General features: G+C 40.1%; 2 protein-coding genes across 2 annotated transcripts in view; one reads left to right on the top strand and one right to left on the bottom strand.

The window, feature by feature from the left end:
• LOC144686214 (lactase/phlorizin hydrolase-like) overlaps positions 1 to 7,242 on the top strand; it is a 50,677-nt gene extending 43,435 nt beyond the window's left edge. Inside the window, exons 15-17 of the mRNA XM_078551308.1 lie at positions 2,617 to 2,847; positions 3,222 to 3,277; positions 7,174 to 7,242. Of these exons, the coding sequence (XP_078407434.1) occupies positions 2,617 to 2,847; positions 3,222 to 3,277; positions 7,174 to 7,242 (356 nt within the window). The remainder of the gene's footprint in view (positions 1 to 2,616; positions 2,848 to 3,221; positions 3,278 to 7,173) is intronic.
• A 4,543-nt stretch (positions 7,243 to 11,785) lies between these two features.
• Positions 11,786 to 18,345, bottom strand: part of ubxn4 (UBX domain protein 4) — a 35,743-nt gene continuing 29,183 nt past the window's right edge. The window contains exons 11-13 of the mRNA XM_078552476.1: positions 16,311 to 16,442; positions 13,602 to 13,816; positions 11,786 to 12,309 (exon numbers count right to left, since the gene is read on the bottom strand). Of these exons, the coding sequence (XP_078408602.1) occupies positions 12,171 to 12,309; positions 13,602 to 13,816; positions 16,311 to 16,442 (486 nt within the window). The 3' untranslated portion in view covers positions 11,786 to 12,170. The remainder of the gene's footprint in view (positions 12,310 to 13,601; positions 13,817 to 16,310; positions 16,443 to 18,345) is intronic.

Below are 18,345 nucleotides of genomic sequence, written 5' to 3'. Positions count from 1 at the left end.
TGCTGAGTTTTTCCAGCATTTCTGTTTTTGTTTTGGATTTCCAGCATCCGCAGTATTTTGCTTTTATCACAAGTGTCTCAGTCAAGGGTCCCTTCTCTGCGCAATGTGTAACCTTCAGAGCAAAGTGATGGTCCAGCTTCACATTCACTGGGCACATTAGTGATAACCTGCACTTCGATGTGGCTTGTTTCTAGAATGTCTTGGGCAAGCGTCACAGAGTTCCGTGATTTTCTCTGTGTGCTCTCAGCACCTTTGAGATGGGACTGGCACACACCCCCCCCCCCCGCCCCCCCCACCACCCCATCTCTTCAGCATCTGTATCCAGTGATGTGTGGTCCTGAAAGGGACAGGTGACGAAGGTTGCCAAAGGATCAGGTGCTGTTAAAGTATCACCGCTGCGTCTTCATGATATGACCCTGTTCACAGAGCGCAAGCGAGCTGCCTGCAGCCAGACAGGAGTCAGATGTTCACAGAGGCAATGTGAAGATTTATGGAGTGTCCTCACCGTATGTAATCATCCTCCACAAATTTTGCAGCTGTTAGGGCCTCACGAGCATGCCTGCCTTTTCGGGCCACTGCAATGGCCTCATCACCAGCATCCTCGTCTTCCAGGATCACATCACCCTCATCCCCTTCGATGTCCTCCCCATCGGAGGAGACGTGCAACTCTCCCATTTCCTCCTCAGCCAGGTCCTCCCCCCATTGCAGCGCCAGGTTTGTATCATGCAGCAAGATATGATGATGCGTGGCACCATCCACGGATTGTACTGCAGTGGCCGCCAGACCTGTCAAGGCACTGGAACCTTATTTTTAAGATGCCAGTTGTGTGCTCCACCAAAGTCCGGGTTGCAGCATTAGCCTCATTGTATTATCTCTCTGCTGCAGACTGAGGCCGCTGCATTGACATCATCAGCCACGTCCTCTGTGGGTAGCCCTTGTCCCCAAGGAGCCAACCCTGCAGCCTGTGTGGACTCTGGAAGGTTTCAGTATTATTACTTCAGTATCTGAAGAATCGCAAATGATACCGAACACTGTGCAATCAGCGAAAATCTCTACTTCTGACCTTATGATGGAGGGAAGGTTATTGATGAAGTAGATGAAGATGGTTGGGCCTAAGATGTCCTGGAGCTGAGATGTCCTGGGGCTGAGATGAATAGCCTCCCAACAGCCATCTTTCTTTGTGCTAATTGTGACTCCAGCCAATGGAGAGTTTTCCCCCTTATTCCTAATTGACTTTAATTTTGCTAGCGCTCTTTGGCCCCACACTCTGTCAAATACTGCCTTGATACCAAGGATAGTCACTCTGTCACCTCTGGAATTCAGCTATTTTGTCCATGTTTGGACCAAGATTGTAATGACATCTGGAGCCACGGTGGAATCCAAACTGAGCATTGTATAACTGTATAAGTGCTGTCAATGACACGTTCCATCACTTTGCTGATGATTGACAGTAGGCTGATGGGACAATGGCTGGTTGGATTTGACGTGCTTTTTATGGACGAGATACCCGAGCAATTTTCCGCATTGTCGGGTAGATGCCGGTGTTGCAGCTGTACTGGAACGGCTTGGTTAGGATGCAGCTAGTTCTGAAGTAGAAGTCTTCAGTGCTACAGCCATGTTGTTGGGGCGCACAGCCTTTGCTGTAGCTAGAGTCTCAAGGAATTTCTTGATTTCATGCCTTTCAAAAGTTCCTCTACATTTTTGGTCACAGGTTGCTCCTGACCATTCTGTATTAGCAAGTCAAGTATTGTTCCCTCCCGTTTCCATGACCATTTAAGTCGTTTGGCAGATCTGAAATACCAAGTTACTTTTCCTATTCACTCTAATATTCCCAATTAATCTTCAGCAAATCAAACTCCACCCATCACAATTGTATTCTACTCCTTAAAGTAGAAATTAGTTGCCATTACAGTGTTCTTCAGGCAGAACATAGGGACAGAAAATACCCTATCACGTGCATTGCGTATTGCTAGATTGGTGTAGGCAGCATTGCAGGTATTCTGGGTGGATGCCTAAAACAGCCATTCGCCCCCTTGCCTACATCAAAGAGGGTCTCAGCTCCTTTGCAGGATCTCTAGGTAAAATCAATTCATTGTGAGCAAAGCTGGTGCCTAACCTGCCTGCCCTTTCAAAAAATTGGCAGTGGACACTAAAGAATTCAGGTCTTTTGATATATTTTTTTTTCAAAGCTTCCATGGAGACAGGAGGAATGGGAGTGCTCTCTTGACTCATTGCAAATACCCCCCACCATCCCACCCCCCCCCCCCCCCCCGGCACCACCATCACCAAGCCCCCTTTACCCTCTCTAATCCCCTTCCCAGGACTTAGCTTAGACCCGTTGCTGGTGAGGCAAGTGGGTCAACTTTTGCCATTTGCAACACTCAAGCTACCTTTACTGAGTCTGCAACAGACCCAGACAAATGTTTACCTCTTTACATCTTCCCTGATTTGAGTATAAAATGCCCATTTGCATCCTCTGTCCCAATTAGTGACTAATAACAGATGGTTGTAACTGGAAGGTTTGGTTGTTGTGTCGGTTGGTTACAATTTTTTAAACAATACTTACATTGAGATGAAACTCAGGTTAACTATTTTCTTTTCTGTATGTGTACACAGCCATTAAACTTGATGGAATCGATATCCGTGGCTACACAGCATGGTCATTGATGGACAACTTTGAATGGGCTGTAGGATATGCTGACAGATTTGGTTTATTTTACGTGAATTATTCTGACCCCTCTTTACCTCGCATTTCTAAAGCTTCAAGTAAATATTATTCTACAATTGTACGCTGTAATGGCTTCCCTGATCCAGCTTTAGGACCCCACAAGTGTCTCCAATTGGAAAGTAAGCAAACACATTTAAGTATATATGTTAATATCTGAAGAGCACATACTTAGTTGCTTTGACCAAAGACTTTTCTTAATTTTGCTGTTATAATTTTTGTCATCAGTTAGACACTTTTCTCAAGATTATTTTAGCATGTATTTATTGTACCAACTGAAACATTTTACTTATGGTAACTGTAACTGGTTTGTTCTACTAAAGTTAGAATTGAGTACATCATTTCTGGAAAAGTTGTATGATAGAACTGTGAACTGCACCAGGTTTTACCTAAGCTGGTAGAGGAAATATTGTTAATTTGCAGCACTGTAATTCTTTTTAATGAACACAAATGATATATACTTTTTTCTGTGCTATTTTTTGTGCTTGGGGTGTAGGTGACACTGGTAAGGATAAATTTATTGCTCGCCCTTCATTGTCTGAGAAGATGGTGGTAAGCCTTGTCCTTGTACTGCTGCAGTTCTAGTGATGATGGTCATTATATTATCATGTCAGACTAAACCTGGGTGTTGTCCTGGTTGGCAGTGGCTGCTTCTTTATTGGAGGATTTGTAAATTTTGCTATGGAGTCATTCACTGGTAGTGCCACTCCTATGACAGATGCAAAGTTATTGGTGAAGCAATTGAAGGTGGTTGGCCCAAGGATGCTCCCTTAAGGAACTTCTGCAGTGATATCTAGGGCCTGTGTTGAGTTGCTTCTGATAACAACAATGATTGTCCTTTGCTTCAGTCATTAGTAGGTTTTCCCTCCTAACTATACTAACAAATTTAATTAGGATTTCTTGGCTCCATGCTCAATTGAATGCTGCCTTGATAGCAGGGGCAGATACTCTCAACTCTCCTCTGGTATTCATCTCAAGCTCCATGTCTGGATCAATATTATTATTCAAGAGTTTAATAGCTCTTACAGAACCTGAAGCAAACATTGGTGGGTTGATTATTGGTCAATTGGTGTTGCTTGATGGCACTGTTGATGGCTGTGTGTATCATTTTACTAACGAATGGGAAGAACATGATAAGGCAGTCCTTCGTCAAATTAGATTGATTCTGTTGTGTAGAAAGAGCATACCCTGGCAATCTTGCCCATTGTCAGGATGATGATGGTTGGCTAGTGGAGTTCCTAGATCATCAGCACCACAGTTGGAATGTTGTCATGGCCCATATGTTATGAGAGGGCAGGTGGTAATTGCCAGGATGACCAAATCCCAAAGGGAAATTTGGCCAAGCTATCACAACAATTTGCAATTTGTACTTTTATTATGTGATGGTATGTGCACTGAAGTCAGAAGTAGAGAGTCCACTACCACTTTTGGAGATTTTAAAGGTTAAATTAAAACATTTAACAACAAAAGCAAACTTAAACACACAAGATCACAGTTACACAGTTAAATTTAGTCTTATAACGTTTTCCAGAAGATTTCTACCTAGCTATACTCCCAAATAAACATCCTTTTCCAGGCAACAGTTCAAATAGATTCTTAATCTATAATACATCCAGTAATATTACTGCAAGGCACCCACTGTCGCTATAAGGGAGGTATTTCACAAGCTTCTCTCTCCCTCTCACTCAACACTGGAAATCCAAAGCTTTTAACAAAACCTTGCTTTCTGGAACAAGCAAACACTTCTCTGGGGTGGCTAGAGGCTGCTCCCTCACAAGCCTTTCTTCACACAGTCCACCTTTCAAGATCTCACATAGTCACTCCTCATACAGCTTTTAATCTTTCCTTAAATGTATTTTCTCCCTTTTGATTCTTTAAATCCATTGTTTCAAACTTCCTTTGAAACTCAAGCTGTTTCAAACATAAGATCTTTCAAATTTCCATCTTGCCTTTGCTTTTGGGTGAATAAAGCATGATATCTCTCTACTTGTTTACCTATGAACTCCAGCAATATGCAACCATTTTCCTTGTCACCTTCTAATTCCCCTTTGAAATTCAAATAACCTCTCAACTTATCTACAAATGCAAATATTAGCTCGTCCATTTCCATTTCAAAATGCCTGCTTTTACACTTAACCCCTTTAAAGATTTAAACCTTGCTCTCGGTTTTCTGTTTAATTAAATTAGTCACACACACAGCCCCCATAAGCCTGCTACAGTATCTCACAGTAATATTAGGAAAAAAATATTTCCTTTACACACAACCCTGTGCTATGCCCAATGTACTCAGTGCTGCTTAATATCACATGAAGTGAACCAAACTGGCTGAACCCTGGTTATAAGAATGAAACTTCAGGAGACTGAGTAGGATCATTTACTTGTCAACTTTGACTGAAGAAACCTGCACCTGCTGGACTCCACCATGGTTGAGGATAAGGACATTCACGGAGCCTCTTCCTCCTGTTACTTGTCACATTCTTCACCATCATCTTCAGCTCAATGAAGGCTCTGATTGGTTGACTGCAGGACAACTTAACTCTGTCTATAATTTGCTGATTTTGGTGTTTAGCATATGCATAGCCACATGTTATAGCTTCACTGGGTTTCTACATCATTTTAATGCTTGCCAGATGCTGCTTCTGGCATCCTCTTTTTCACTCTGCATTGAAGCAGATTTAGTCTCCTGATTTGATAGTGATGGGGTATAATTCTGCTCCTGACAATGGCCCATAGCATCGCAAAAATGCCCAGTTTTGGGCAGCTAGATCTGTCCTTAATCTGTCCCCCAGCGCAGTGTTAATTTCACACTAAGTGGTGGACAACATTGTCATGATCAAGACAAGATTTTGTCTTAAAAAAAAAGTGATTACTTCCATTAGGGTTACTGTGACAGGTGTATCCATTCTATCTGGGGGATGTTGACTGACTGATATGGTTCTGAGAGTATGACAGTGTCAGGCTGTTGCTTGATTAGTCTGTGGAACAGCTCTCTGAATTTGGACACCAGTTACGCCAGAAGTTGACAAGGAAGATTTTGCAGGATGGATTTGGTTAGGATTGTCTTGGTCTTCATTGTCAATAAATCCATATAATTTTGTCCTCCTTAAACTTTGTAGCCATTATTTACAACAGGATGGCATTCTATGTCAAGGTATTTCGATATCATTACAAGTTAATTAAACAGCATGGGACTGGAGTTATGTATTGCCCAAATTAGTGAACCAGTTGAATTTTATGACAATCCAAAAATTTCCAAGTTATTTTTCTGGTGCTAGGGCACTTATATTGAGTTCAATTTGATAACTTCGGCTGGGTTGATAGTCCTGTACCATAACCATTAGATTAATATATCCATATACAGTCAATGTATATTTCATTTGTGGTTTACAGATATATTTATCCTTTTCTTCATTGGCCACTGGTATCATAACTATCTGCAATGCATATATTCAATGTTTCATGAAAACTTTAGAGTACAAACCCATGCATACTGCATAAAGTATGTTATCTCTCTATCAGTTTGTCATGAGGCATATATCACTTCAGTTGGAGCCCTGGTTACCTTACTGAATTAAATGCTGATGAATTTCTGAAACTGGGAGTAAGACCAGGGCTCTCTCAGTCACCCAGCTTAATGGAAGATCAGCAGAAAACACAGAGAAACAGCATAAGCAGTTGCTTATGCTGTTTCTCTGGAATTTCCACCAAAGTTACAGCAGAAGGTTTGAGGAAATTAACTCACCCGTCCCACCGTGGAAATTTCAGGTGCTGGTAATTAAAATTATTAGATTAAGTATGTTTTTGTCTTTTTAATTTTAATAATTGTTGGAGAAATGCATCAATTATTATTTTTGGTATTAATGAACAAGTGACAGTATACGAGATAGCTTTTCACCGAATGTTTACAAGTTGCTTCATTTTCTAGCTACCACCGTGAAACCCACAACAGTGAAACCCATATCTACTATCAAAACAACCACAACGACAACTGACACTAGAAGGGTTCATTTTCTGGGATTAGAAATATCTAATGTGGATGCCACAAGTGCTTTGTATACTTTGTTCGTTATTTTAATAATTGCTGTTGCTTTGTTGGCTATCTTTTCATATAAAACTTGGAAGATGAGAAGAGTAAACAAACAAAACAAACAACTAAAATCAACTTCTCACACAACTGAATTATCAATATGTCAGAACACTAACTTCTGAAGTTAGGTCTTCTGCAGGAGAAGGGGGATGAGGGGAGGAGATTCCAAATCTCCCAGCATATTTGCTGCAAAGCAGCTGCAGAAACCCAAAAGAAACAGTTGTTTATGCTGCTTTCCTAGAGCTATTGCTGAAATGTGTTAGGAGATTGAAACAACCCTCACACAACTCTCAGGCAGGGTTAAGTTTCATGTAATCTAAATTTTCAATAACTTTCAAGTTATTGTTTTTTTTTATTGTAGTCAACACTCGACAATTTAGGGTTGGAGTCTCCAGGAATTAAAAGATTAATCTCCAGGGTACTGCTGTGAGCAACCAGGAAAAAAATCATAGGGCCATTAAAAATTGTGTTGTTTTTATTTTCTGTGAAGACTTTCATTTATGAGTTATAAATATATGGATGGGACATGGATAAAGAAAAGATTGTTTGGATGATTCTTGGTTATCAAGTCAATCATATAATGAAGGGTCTATTAGCTTTCCAGGTGGCTTGAGAAGGTAATGCTCCACAACTGAGCAGAGAGACCATGCTGTCCATGTACCCAAATGGTTAAAGCTGGCAGGTGATTGGTGATTTAAAAAAGGAATATGAGTTACTTGGGTTTATAAATAAAGAAACAAAATAGAAAATCAAAGAGATGAAGCTAGAACTTCATAAATATTATTCAGCCTTAGCTGTGAATATTGTGGACATTTCTGGACACTGCACTTCAGGAAAAGATGTAAAGGCCTTAGAAAGGACACACAGGATGTTCAACAGGATGTTACCAGGGATGAGGGTTTTCAGTTCTGAGGAGAGGTTAGAAAGTTAGAACTGTTTTCCTTGGAACAGAGAAAAGTGAGATGATTTAATAGAGGATTTCAAGATGATGAGAGGTTTTGATACAGAAAAATTATTCCCTTTGGTGAATGGGTCCATTACTAGAGGTCATAGATTCAAAATCATTAGCAAAAGAATCAGGAAGGATTTGAGAATATTTTACTCAGTTGTCAGGATCTGGAACACTTTCTGAGGAGGTGGTGGAAGTTAATTCCATAAATAATTTTTAAAAGGAATTAGACATGTACATGAGAATGAAGAACTTTCAGGGTTACAGACAAAAGGTAGGTATCTGAGAATAAGCACAACTCTCTTCCAAAGAGCCAGCACAGGCCCAATGGACCAAATGGCCTCCTTCTGTGCTGTAGGTTTCTATGGTTCCATCTTATTCTAAGTATGGGTGTGTACGATGACCAATGGCATGATTGTGGGCCAGTGTGGTTAGAAGCAGGGAATCATGTGATGAGCCCTCCAGGAGCATGACTAGGATTGGCAACCCTTAGATAATGTAGTCCATGAAATATGATTTGTTTTAATAAAAAATTTACAAGCAAACTTAACACTCAGATTTTACTTTAAACTTAATTTTCATCTTTATGTAAAGTATTTCTGTTCTAGTTTGCACTGTTTGAAAGCCCTGACAGAATCACAAAAGCTATAGGTATGTAATTTCCTTGGCTAACTTTATTTAGAGAATGATGCACAATTTCAGGTACAAACTCTTCTGATTCTAGGGATGACACCACTGCTCTGAGATGAAAATTTTGCACAAGTCAAATTAAATGACGGTGACAACTAAAGGAGAGTGCCACAAAGAGGGACAACAATTTAGAAAGCTTCTGGAGAATTAAGTGGCACCTCAATCCATCCATAACATTTGTTAAGCTTGGACAAATATGGGGTTAGCAAGTAAAAAGGTTGATGAAAAAGGGACCCACAGGTGCAGACATGAATCTGTACATGAGCATCAGCACGGGGCAGTGCTTAGCTTAGCTTCCTCCTTGAAGGGTGTTGAAGTTTGAGATGTTGCAGCATGAGATGCTTGCCAGGAGGTTTGTTGTGTGCCACTCTACTGCACCATACCAGGTTAGCAATGCAGCCACAGCAGACCATTACGGTCCATGTACATTTGCAAACTCTGATGAATATTTACCTCATATCCTTGGAGCAGATAGCAGATCTTCTCTCCTCATTCAGATTCAGAAAGGGCAGGTTCCCACAATTCTTTGCAGTTGGAATTTCCAAGGCCTGCAGAAATGACAAATAAAAGCAATACTTGTTCCTGATCACGCGGGTATGCCTTCTTCCATTCGATAGCTTGAAAAGCATGACATACTGTGATAGGAATGCTTCAGAATATAGGTTAGAGAGGCATTCACATCTCATTGTCATGTAACCTGGTTCAGGTCTGCTTGCAGAAGAGGAGCTTCCACCAACATTGTCAAAATTATGCTTGCTACCTCTCAGTAGATGGTTGGTCCCTCTGCTATTGCCTCTTTGCGCCCTCGTCACCGCTTACTTTCCCATATAGCTTTCTATTGTCAGCAAACCTGGATACATTACACTCGGTTCCCTAATATAAGTTGTGATAAAGATTGTAAATAGCTGAGGCCCAAGCATTGATTCTTGCCATACAGCTAGTTGCAGCCTACCAACTCCGAAAATGACCTGTCTATTCCTATCTCGGTCTGTTAAGTAATCCTCAATTCTTGCTAACATTACCAATCCCATGAGCACCAATTTTGTGCCTCAACTTCTTTTGTGGCACCTTTTGAATGCTCTTTGAAAATCCAAATATTCTACATCCAATGATTTTCCCCCTTATGTCCTCAAAAAACTGTCCCAAAGTTGTTCCACCATCTACCAGGCAAAGTCACAAGTATGATGGAAATACTCCCCACTTGCCTGAATGAGCACAGCTTCAACAACATCCAAGATAGATACTTTCCACTGCAAAGCAGCCCACTTGAGTGGCACCTTATCCACTGACAGCCAGCAGTGGCTGCAATGTGTACCATCTACAAGATGCAATGCAGCAACTTGCGAAGGCTTCTTCAACACCATCTTCCATGCCTGCAACCTCCACCACCTAGAAGAACAAAGCAGAAGGTGCGTGGGAACGCCACTACCTGCAAGTTTGCCCCCCAACCCCCACCCCACAAGTCACACACCATCCTGACTTGTAAATGTCACGATTCCTTCATTTTTGCCAGGTCAAACTGCTGGAATCCCCTACCTAACAGTAAACAGACTGCTATGCACTACACGGACTGCAGCTGTTCGAGGAGGCTCTCCAGCACCTTCCCAAGAGCAATTAGGAATGGGCAATAAATGTTGGGCTTACCAGTAACTCTTAATTCCATGAAAAAAAATTCCCTTTCGTAAATTCACGTCGACTCTCTCAATATGATTTTCCAAGTGTACTGTTACCACATTCCTAATAAGAAGATTCTAGCATTTTCCTCTTATACAGATGTCAGGCCAACTAACTTATAGTTCCTTGTTTTCTCTCCCTCCTTTCCAGAATTACATTTGCTTCCAATACATGGAACCTTTGCTAGAATCCAGGAAATCTTGAAAGTTCAAAATCAATGCATTCAACTTTCCTTGTAGCTATCTCAAAACCTTAGGATACAGGCCATCAGATCCAGGGGATTTGTCGACTGTAAGTCCCATTAATTTCTACAGTACTATTTCTTTACTAATAATATCCCAAAGTCCCTCATTTTTACCAGACTTTTGGTTTGCCACTATTTCCAGAATGTTTTTTGTGCCTTCTGCCGTGAAGACAGATACAGGGTATTTGTTAAGGTCTGTCATTTCCATATTTCCCATTATAATTTCTCCTGTGTCTACCTCTAACAGACCAACATTTACTTTTGCTTATCTGTTCCTTTTTACATACCCATAAAAGCTGTTACAATCTGCTTTTATGTTGCTTGCTAATTAACTCTCATTCTATTTTCTCTATCAATTTTTGGCCCTCCTTTGCTGAATCCTAAAATCCTCCAAATCTTTGGGCTTACTGCTCTTTTTGGAAACATTATAAATCTCTTTCAAACTAATACTATAATTAATTTCTTTTGGTACGCATGTTTAGGCCACTTTTTCCATGGTGCTTTTATTCTTTAAGTTAGGAATTATTTAAATGTTTGCCATGGCTCATCTACTGCCATATCCTTCAATCCAGTTTCCCAATCTACCTATGCCAATTTGCCTCTCATACTTACATAGTTTGCTTTGTTGAGATTTAAGATCTACTTTTGGATTTAAGTAAATCACTCTTAACTCCCTATTGCTAGAGGAACCCTGCACCGTTGCAGATCTTGCCGAATTCAACAACAAGGCGCAAAAATGTGTCCAGTTCTGGCTGGACCATGTATAGACTGCCCGTGGACACGATAAGACGACGACTCTTAACTCAGTAGAAAATTCTACTATAGCATGATCACTTTTTCCTAGGGCCCATTCACTACAAGGCTATTAATTAACCCTTTCTCATTGTACAGTACTAGATCTAAAATAGCCTAATTCCTGGTTGATTTCTTGACATACTGACAATAAAACTCTTACGTACATTCCAACAATTCATCCGCCATTATTACTGCAAATTTGCTTTAACAATCTACATGAAAATTAAAGTCCCCCATGATTACATATTACCCTTGTTACCTGCATCTCCAATTACCTGATTTATACTCTGCCCAACAGAACTTCTCTTAGGGACCGGACTCTATAAATTACTCCCACCAGTGTTTTCTGCCCCTTGTTGCTCCTTAACTCCATGCAAACTGATTCTATATCTTGATTTTCGGAGCTAAGATATTTTCTCTCTATCCCTCTCTTGCTTATCCCATCCTTTGTTATCTTCAAATTACAGCACATCCAACAGTACTCTAATTTAAGTTCTACAATTCAAACATGGAGGTTTACCACAAAAGATCTAGAAGAAAAATGAAATAAAATCTTTAGTTTCGCTAGTGGAAGACAAGCTACAAACACATTGGGAAATTACAAAAGATGCAAAGATCATATTTTTTGAAAACCTTAAACATTTTATTATCAGCTTTAAATTAATAGGGCCAGAGGCTGGATGGTGTCCAGAGTTGTCAGCTAATGTGTCATACAGGCAGGGAATGAATAAACCTAAAGACAGGATTTCAAATACATATTACTGCAAAAGGTGTTTGAAAACATAATTTGGAATTTGCCTAAAATGATTTTTCTGCACATTCGCATTGTAGTAATTATTGCTCCCCCATCCCAGAATTAGTAGAATCATACAAATCCATGCAGCAGAGCAGGAAATTAAGAGTACAAAATGCACCTTCTGTCCAGTTTTTTTTTAAAATGGAAGTATACTTGTATAACTTTAGAGCAAAATAAAGTACAACTGTTTCTACTTTAACAAGGTATGAGCTACATTTGTTGAGTAGAATTTCCATTCCACGTATTGTTATCATCATCTGCATCATCCTCTGTTCGCAATCTGTAAATTCTTCCCTCCCTCTTGAAGTCCTCTCCACGTTTTTCAAGCAATCTCCTTCTTCTTACTTCCCTGGAAATGCAACAAAATCCTTTACCTGTACAAAAGGACACCCAAAATGATAGACACCTGCTGATGGTCCCCAAAAGCCTATGTTTTGATACAAAGTGACCCGTAAAACCATAGGCACTCACATATTACAAGTTTATTTGTTTAGAACATTAAACACTGGACATGAAGTATGAGGCAGCAACAGACAAAAGAAAAGACTTCTTGTGTAATAGAGATTTATTTACCCAGCATGCCTAGCTGCAGAGATACTGCTTTATCTCTGGGATTGAATGCTTGCACTGCTCCATCACAGGGCTGGAGGGATTTCTCTGCCACAATGGAAACTGGGTAAAGAGATCTCCATTTCACAAAAGCTAAGAACTCTAGGTCAGGTGGGTGCAGAAGCTGACATTTTGGGTGAGAGAGACAAAGTTGCAGGTGTGGGGCCTGAAGAAATGGGGGAGATGGAGCCAGGGGGGAGGGAAAGAGACGGCTCTTACTTTCTCCCCTTCACCTGCTCTTAGATGGTCCCCTGGTTCTCGTAACTTCTTGCACAACAGCCGCCAGTGTGAAACTACTAATACAGATTCTCAACTATAGGGGACCCATACTTTATCAGGTAAATGCAATAATATTTATACATGTGTTGATGTCAAATGATCAAATGCCATATGCTCAGAACATCACATGATCAAGCCTCCAGGAATACCTTCAACCAGAGTTGGCAACCTGCTCCAACAGTACACAGTGCTCCCTACCTGTCCAAGCACTTCAATCATCAGAAGTTGCAGCACACAGAGGGAGGGTGTCCCTGACAAGGATCTGCAGAAAATGAATCTCCCATTGCCCTTGCCAAATTTAGCCAGGATCTGTGAGACATTACGGCCCCACAGCAGCCGCTGTGTCCTGTGCAGGCTGCCAGCGAGGACATCAAGACATCCTCCTCTAATGCAAAATGATCCTGGGATGGCTATGAACCAGGAAAGCCCCTCGCCATGAGCTTCTCGCTGTTGTTGGAAGTGAGGGTGGATAGGCCAGGGGAAATGGGGCTTAAATAAGGAACCTTTAAAATGTACATGTATATTGGGTCTAAACTGTACAGTTATTTATTTTTGCCCTGGCTACATTTAGAACTACCTTATATATTTAGTGCATCATTAAACATAATGCATACATTCTATGAAATGAATAATAATTTTTGAAAATCAACATACCTAAGATCAGTACAATATTTTGTAGACAATATTAATTCTCAGAACATAAGCTTAAGTTAAATTTTACATTTTTCAAAATAAATTATATTGCTGTGGTACCTGTCTGTATCTGATGCATTGGAAGGTGCCACTCTGGAACTTCCTGACTGAGATGAAGAGGTAGTTCCTCTGGATGACCTTTGTGTGGAATTACTGGCAAACAAATAACTGCTGAGAAACCTCCAAACTGCAATAACTGGGTAAAATAATGTGTTCAAGAAAGTCCACAATCCTCCTTCTGAGGATCGTACCATTGATGAAGTTGATCTTCCACCCTAACAAAAATAAGAAATAAGCAAAGGGTTATTGAACGCATCAATCTAAATTAAAGCTGTGCAGGGGTTAGAAGTCTATTTTAGTTAGTGGCTGGTCTGTACAGATGAAAAGAATTGACTTTTAAAACATCTCCAGGTGCTGTGGTAAGCAAAATTACTGCCAAATGGAAGCATGCTTCATTGACACAGGTCGCTTAAAAAAAATTAGCCCTCCCCATTCCAGGATAGATTCCTACCTTCCACCCTAAACTCCAGTCACCTGACATCTTAAAACTATCTTCCACTCCCATTCAGACCTCTCTGTCTTAAACCTCCTAAGCTATTCAAGTAAAGCTCAAAGTAAGCTCGAGGAAGAGCACCTCATTTCTTGATCAGGCACTTTGCAGCTTTCTGGGCCCAACATAGAGTTCAGTTTCCGATCATAATCACTGCTTTGTTTCCGTTTTTGGATGGCAGCTGTTGGTAATGATTCTGCATTTTCCCATTTAAACATTCCCTAGACACACTAGGCCAGAACTTCCAATGAGTGGCAGTCACAGTTGAATTGCCACTCTATTCCTTTTAACTTACACTAGAATGCAGCTGCACATTTTTCACCTGACCTTCCAACACAGGCCGGTTGAGAATAATGCAGTGCAACGGGTTTCCGAGGCCTTCAGCCTAGTGCAACAGCATCAGGGAAAGTGAAGTCACAACCCCTTTTTACGACACTATGCTGTAAAGCAGTTAAGTTTAAAAGTCCCAGCACTTTGAGAAGCCAGGGAGAATGTAAGTGCTTAAGGTTAAGTGGGTAGGATGGGGGGTGGAGGGGGGGTAGTTAGTCAGGATGCAGGGGGTCAGGTGGTCAGCGGAGGGTTCAAGAAGGTCGTCGGAGAGGTGGGGAGGGTGGTTGGGGAGGGGTCAGTACTATAGTTACCCAGGAGTTAGAAATGGTTTTAATTCTTTTAATATTTCCTGGGTAGCTATTCTGCTAAGACAGTCAGAACCACCCAAGTCTCCAATTTAAATCAGAGTATGGATGGTTCCCAGTGCAGGGTAATTGCTCATTGGAAGTTTAAACTTCCCATGCAATTGCCTTGCAATCCTTACATAGGGACTTCTGGAGGGGTGCCCCAGCACAACTTCAGGTGTACCTCTCGTATACGAGCCCCTCAGAGATTGGAAGTTTTGGGCCATTTTTTGTTTCTTTATTCATCTCATTACCACTCACTTTTGCTTTGCACCATCATTTTTCATTTCATCTCTCCAGTCTTTTTATTCTATCACAAACCTTCCCTTTTGCTCTTTTCAACCTGCCTTGTCCTGTCTTTGTACTTGCTTTAAACCTGTGACATCTCAAACTTTTCAGTTCTGATGAAAGGTCATGGTCTGAAACGTTAACTGAAATCTGAAACGTTTCTCTCTCCACAGATGCAACCTAGATCTAGTGAGTGATTCCAGCATTGTGTTTTTAAATTATAAATTCCCAACTATTTATTTGAAAAATAAGATTCTGATCTAACTAACATCAAATTCTGTACTGCAATATTCTTGTACAGTACTGTATCATACAGTTACCATAAGTTTTCATGGACATCAGTGACAATATGGCTTCCAAATTCAATTTTAATTAATTCTTCAGTCTGCTCATAATAACACAAATTGATAATACTTTCATAAATATTGGCAGTATTGAAAAAGAATATCCACTGGAGTGGCTTACTTGTGTAATTAATTGCCCCTTCCAATATTGAACAAACAGGATATGTCACATTAGAAGTATTTTTATTCTACCATTTGCTAATTTATTTGACCTATGTATAAAATACATGAACTGTGCAGAATACTGTATCCAAAATTATATTTTACCTGTACATAACATATCAGTAAGCACAACAGGCAACTAAGTACAAAATTCCACAAAAATACTGCTTGTGAGTAATCTCAAATATCAAATCTTTAAATATTAAATATATTTTAAGGTAGATGCTTATTGTTTCAAAAGTGTTATGAAGTAGAATTAGGTACTAAAATATAGATTTTTCTTCTAAAAATGAATTAACAACTTTTTTTGTTTTGGTGATCAAGGCTATTTGATATCATTTGTGCTTGGGCATTAGCTGCAAATATTTATAAAGTGCTACTTTTTTGAAATTCAGAAATATTAAATTACTTCTTTTCAGTAAATTTCAGGTCTTACTGTGACAATAGATGGTCAGAAGGAGAAACGTTAATGTCATGTGCTTACCTCTTGCTATGTTTAATGAGATTAATTCTATTTGTTTTTTCTATGAAGTTTTATTTAATGGGTTATTCTGGTGATGGCTGCAAAGGGATGCCTATGTTTCCAACACGGTTCCAAATCAATCAATTTTAATTTTTGTCCTGAGTTTTTGCTTAGTATTTATATTCCTTTCCATGTTGGTTTTAACATGCTCCATTCAGGGTGCAGAAAAACCATTCTATAGGGAGGGAGAAAGCAAGAATTGGGGAAAAAAGGTTTTGCAAAACATACTGGGACAAGGATGATTGAGGCACTTGGTACCAACTCCAGCTCAGTCAGTGTTTTGTTGTAATCGTCCTGTGTAAATTGCTTCCTTGGAAAAGTTATTGCCAATTCAAAGTGTCCGTATATGCCTCCAACTTGCTGCAAGAAAACAAGTTAAATCAGATATGGATAATTTTGCATAAGATAACCCAGTAGTGCAAAAATTAGGTAAATATTACACCAGACAGATAATCAATTGTAAATAACAGTCAAACAAAAATACAAGTGCTTTCCTTGCTAAGTCCAATAGATATATTTAAATTAATCACAAAAACACTACAACAATTTGTATTTATATAATGTTTTTTACATAATAAAACATCCCAAGGCTCTTCACAGGAGCATTATGAAGTGATTAATTTTGGTACAAAGAACAAGGGGAGGTATATAAAGTAACGGGTACAATTTTAAAAAAGGTACAGGAGCTGAGGGACCCGGGGACGTATGTGTACAAATCATTGATGACAGCAGGACAGGAATTGAATTTTACTTCTAGGTCCCAGGGAAAACATATTCAAAACAAAATAAAACACAGAAAGGAGCCTCTAGGCAATATGATCATAACATGATAGAATTTCACATTCAGCTTGAGGCTGAGAAATATGGGTCTAAGGCTAGTGTTTTAAGCTTAAATAAACGTGATTACAAGGATATGAAGACAGAGTTGGGTAAAGTGGACTGAGAAAATAGGTTAAAAGGTGGGACGGTAGAGAGGCAGTGGCAGACATTTAAGGAGGTATTTTCTTTGCTCTCAAAGATATATTCCATTGAGAAAGAAAGAATCAGGGGAAGGATGCACCATCATGGCTGCTAAGGAAGTTAAGGATAGCATCAAATTGAAAAAAAGTTAGTGGTAGGTCAGAAGATTGGACACATTTTAGAAACCAGCAAGGAGTAACTAAAATGAGGGAGAAATTAGAGCATGAGAAAAAGCTAGCTAGGAATATAAAAATCTACAGTAAGAGTTTCTACAAGCACACAAGAACGAAAAGGGTAGCTAAAGTGAGTGTTGGTCCCTGACAGGGTGAGCCTGCAGAATTAATAATGGCAAACAGGGAAATGGTGAAAGTGTTGAGCAGGTACCTTGGATCAGTCTTCACTACCGAAGACTACAAATAGCATGTCAAGAATAGCCGAAAATCAAGTGCAGAAAATGAAGAAAGGAACTTAAAACAATCACAATCATTAGGTAAAAGGTACTGGGAAAACAATTAGGACTAAGGCTGATAAGTCCCCTGGACCTGATGGCCTGCACCCTAGGGTCTTAAAAGAAATGGCTGCAGATATAGTGGATGCATTGGTTGTAATCTTCCAAAATTCCCTGGATTCCGGAAAGGTCCCAGAAGGTTGGAAAACTGCAAATGTAACCCCTCTAATCAAGAGAGGGAGACAGAAAGTAGGAAACTATAGGCCAGTTAGTCTAACATCCGTCATATGGAAAACGCTTGACTCCATTATTAAGGAGGTATTAGCAGGACAGTTCGAAAATTATACTACAATTAGGCAGAGGTAAGATGTTTTTGTAAAAGAAAATCATGTTTGACTAATTTATTATAGTTCTTTAAGGAAGTAACAAGCAGGGTAGATAATGGAGAACCAGAAGATGTAATATATTTGGATTTCCAAAAGGCGCTCGATAAAGTGTCTCATAAAAGGTTACTACACAAAACTAAGAGCTCATAGGGCTGGATTTTACCGTCGACGAGCGGGGGCAGGGCCCGCTCGCCAACATGTAAAATGACACGCGGTGACATCGGGCGGAACTCCCGACGTCACCGCGCCCCATTTGAATTTTCAGGAAGGTGGGGGCGCAGGAAAATCAGCTGCGCGCCCGCCGACCTGTCAATGGCCAATTGAAGCCATTGACAGAGCAATTAAAGTAATTAGTGGACCCGCCCGTCCAACTTTAAGGTTGGCGGGCAGGCCATGAGACCCAGCGGGAAGTAGAAAAAACGTGAAGCCTCATCCACAGGCGGGATGAGGTTTCATGTAGGGTTTTAAA

This window comes from Cetorhinus maximus, chromosome 11, assembly GCF_964194155.1.
Source record: "Cetorhinus maximus chromosome 11, sCetMax3.hap1.1, whole genome shotgun sequence".
NCBI classification, from domain to species: domain Eukaryota; kingdom Metazoa; phylum Chordata; class Chondrichthyes; order Lamniformes; family Cetorhinidae; genus Cetorhinus; species Cetorhinus maximus.
The sequence above is the reverse complement of the archived record's forward strand: the minus strand, read 5'-3'. Positions and strand labels throughout refer to the sequence as shown.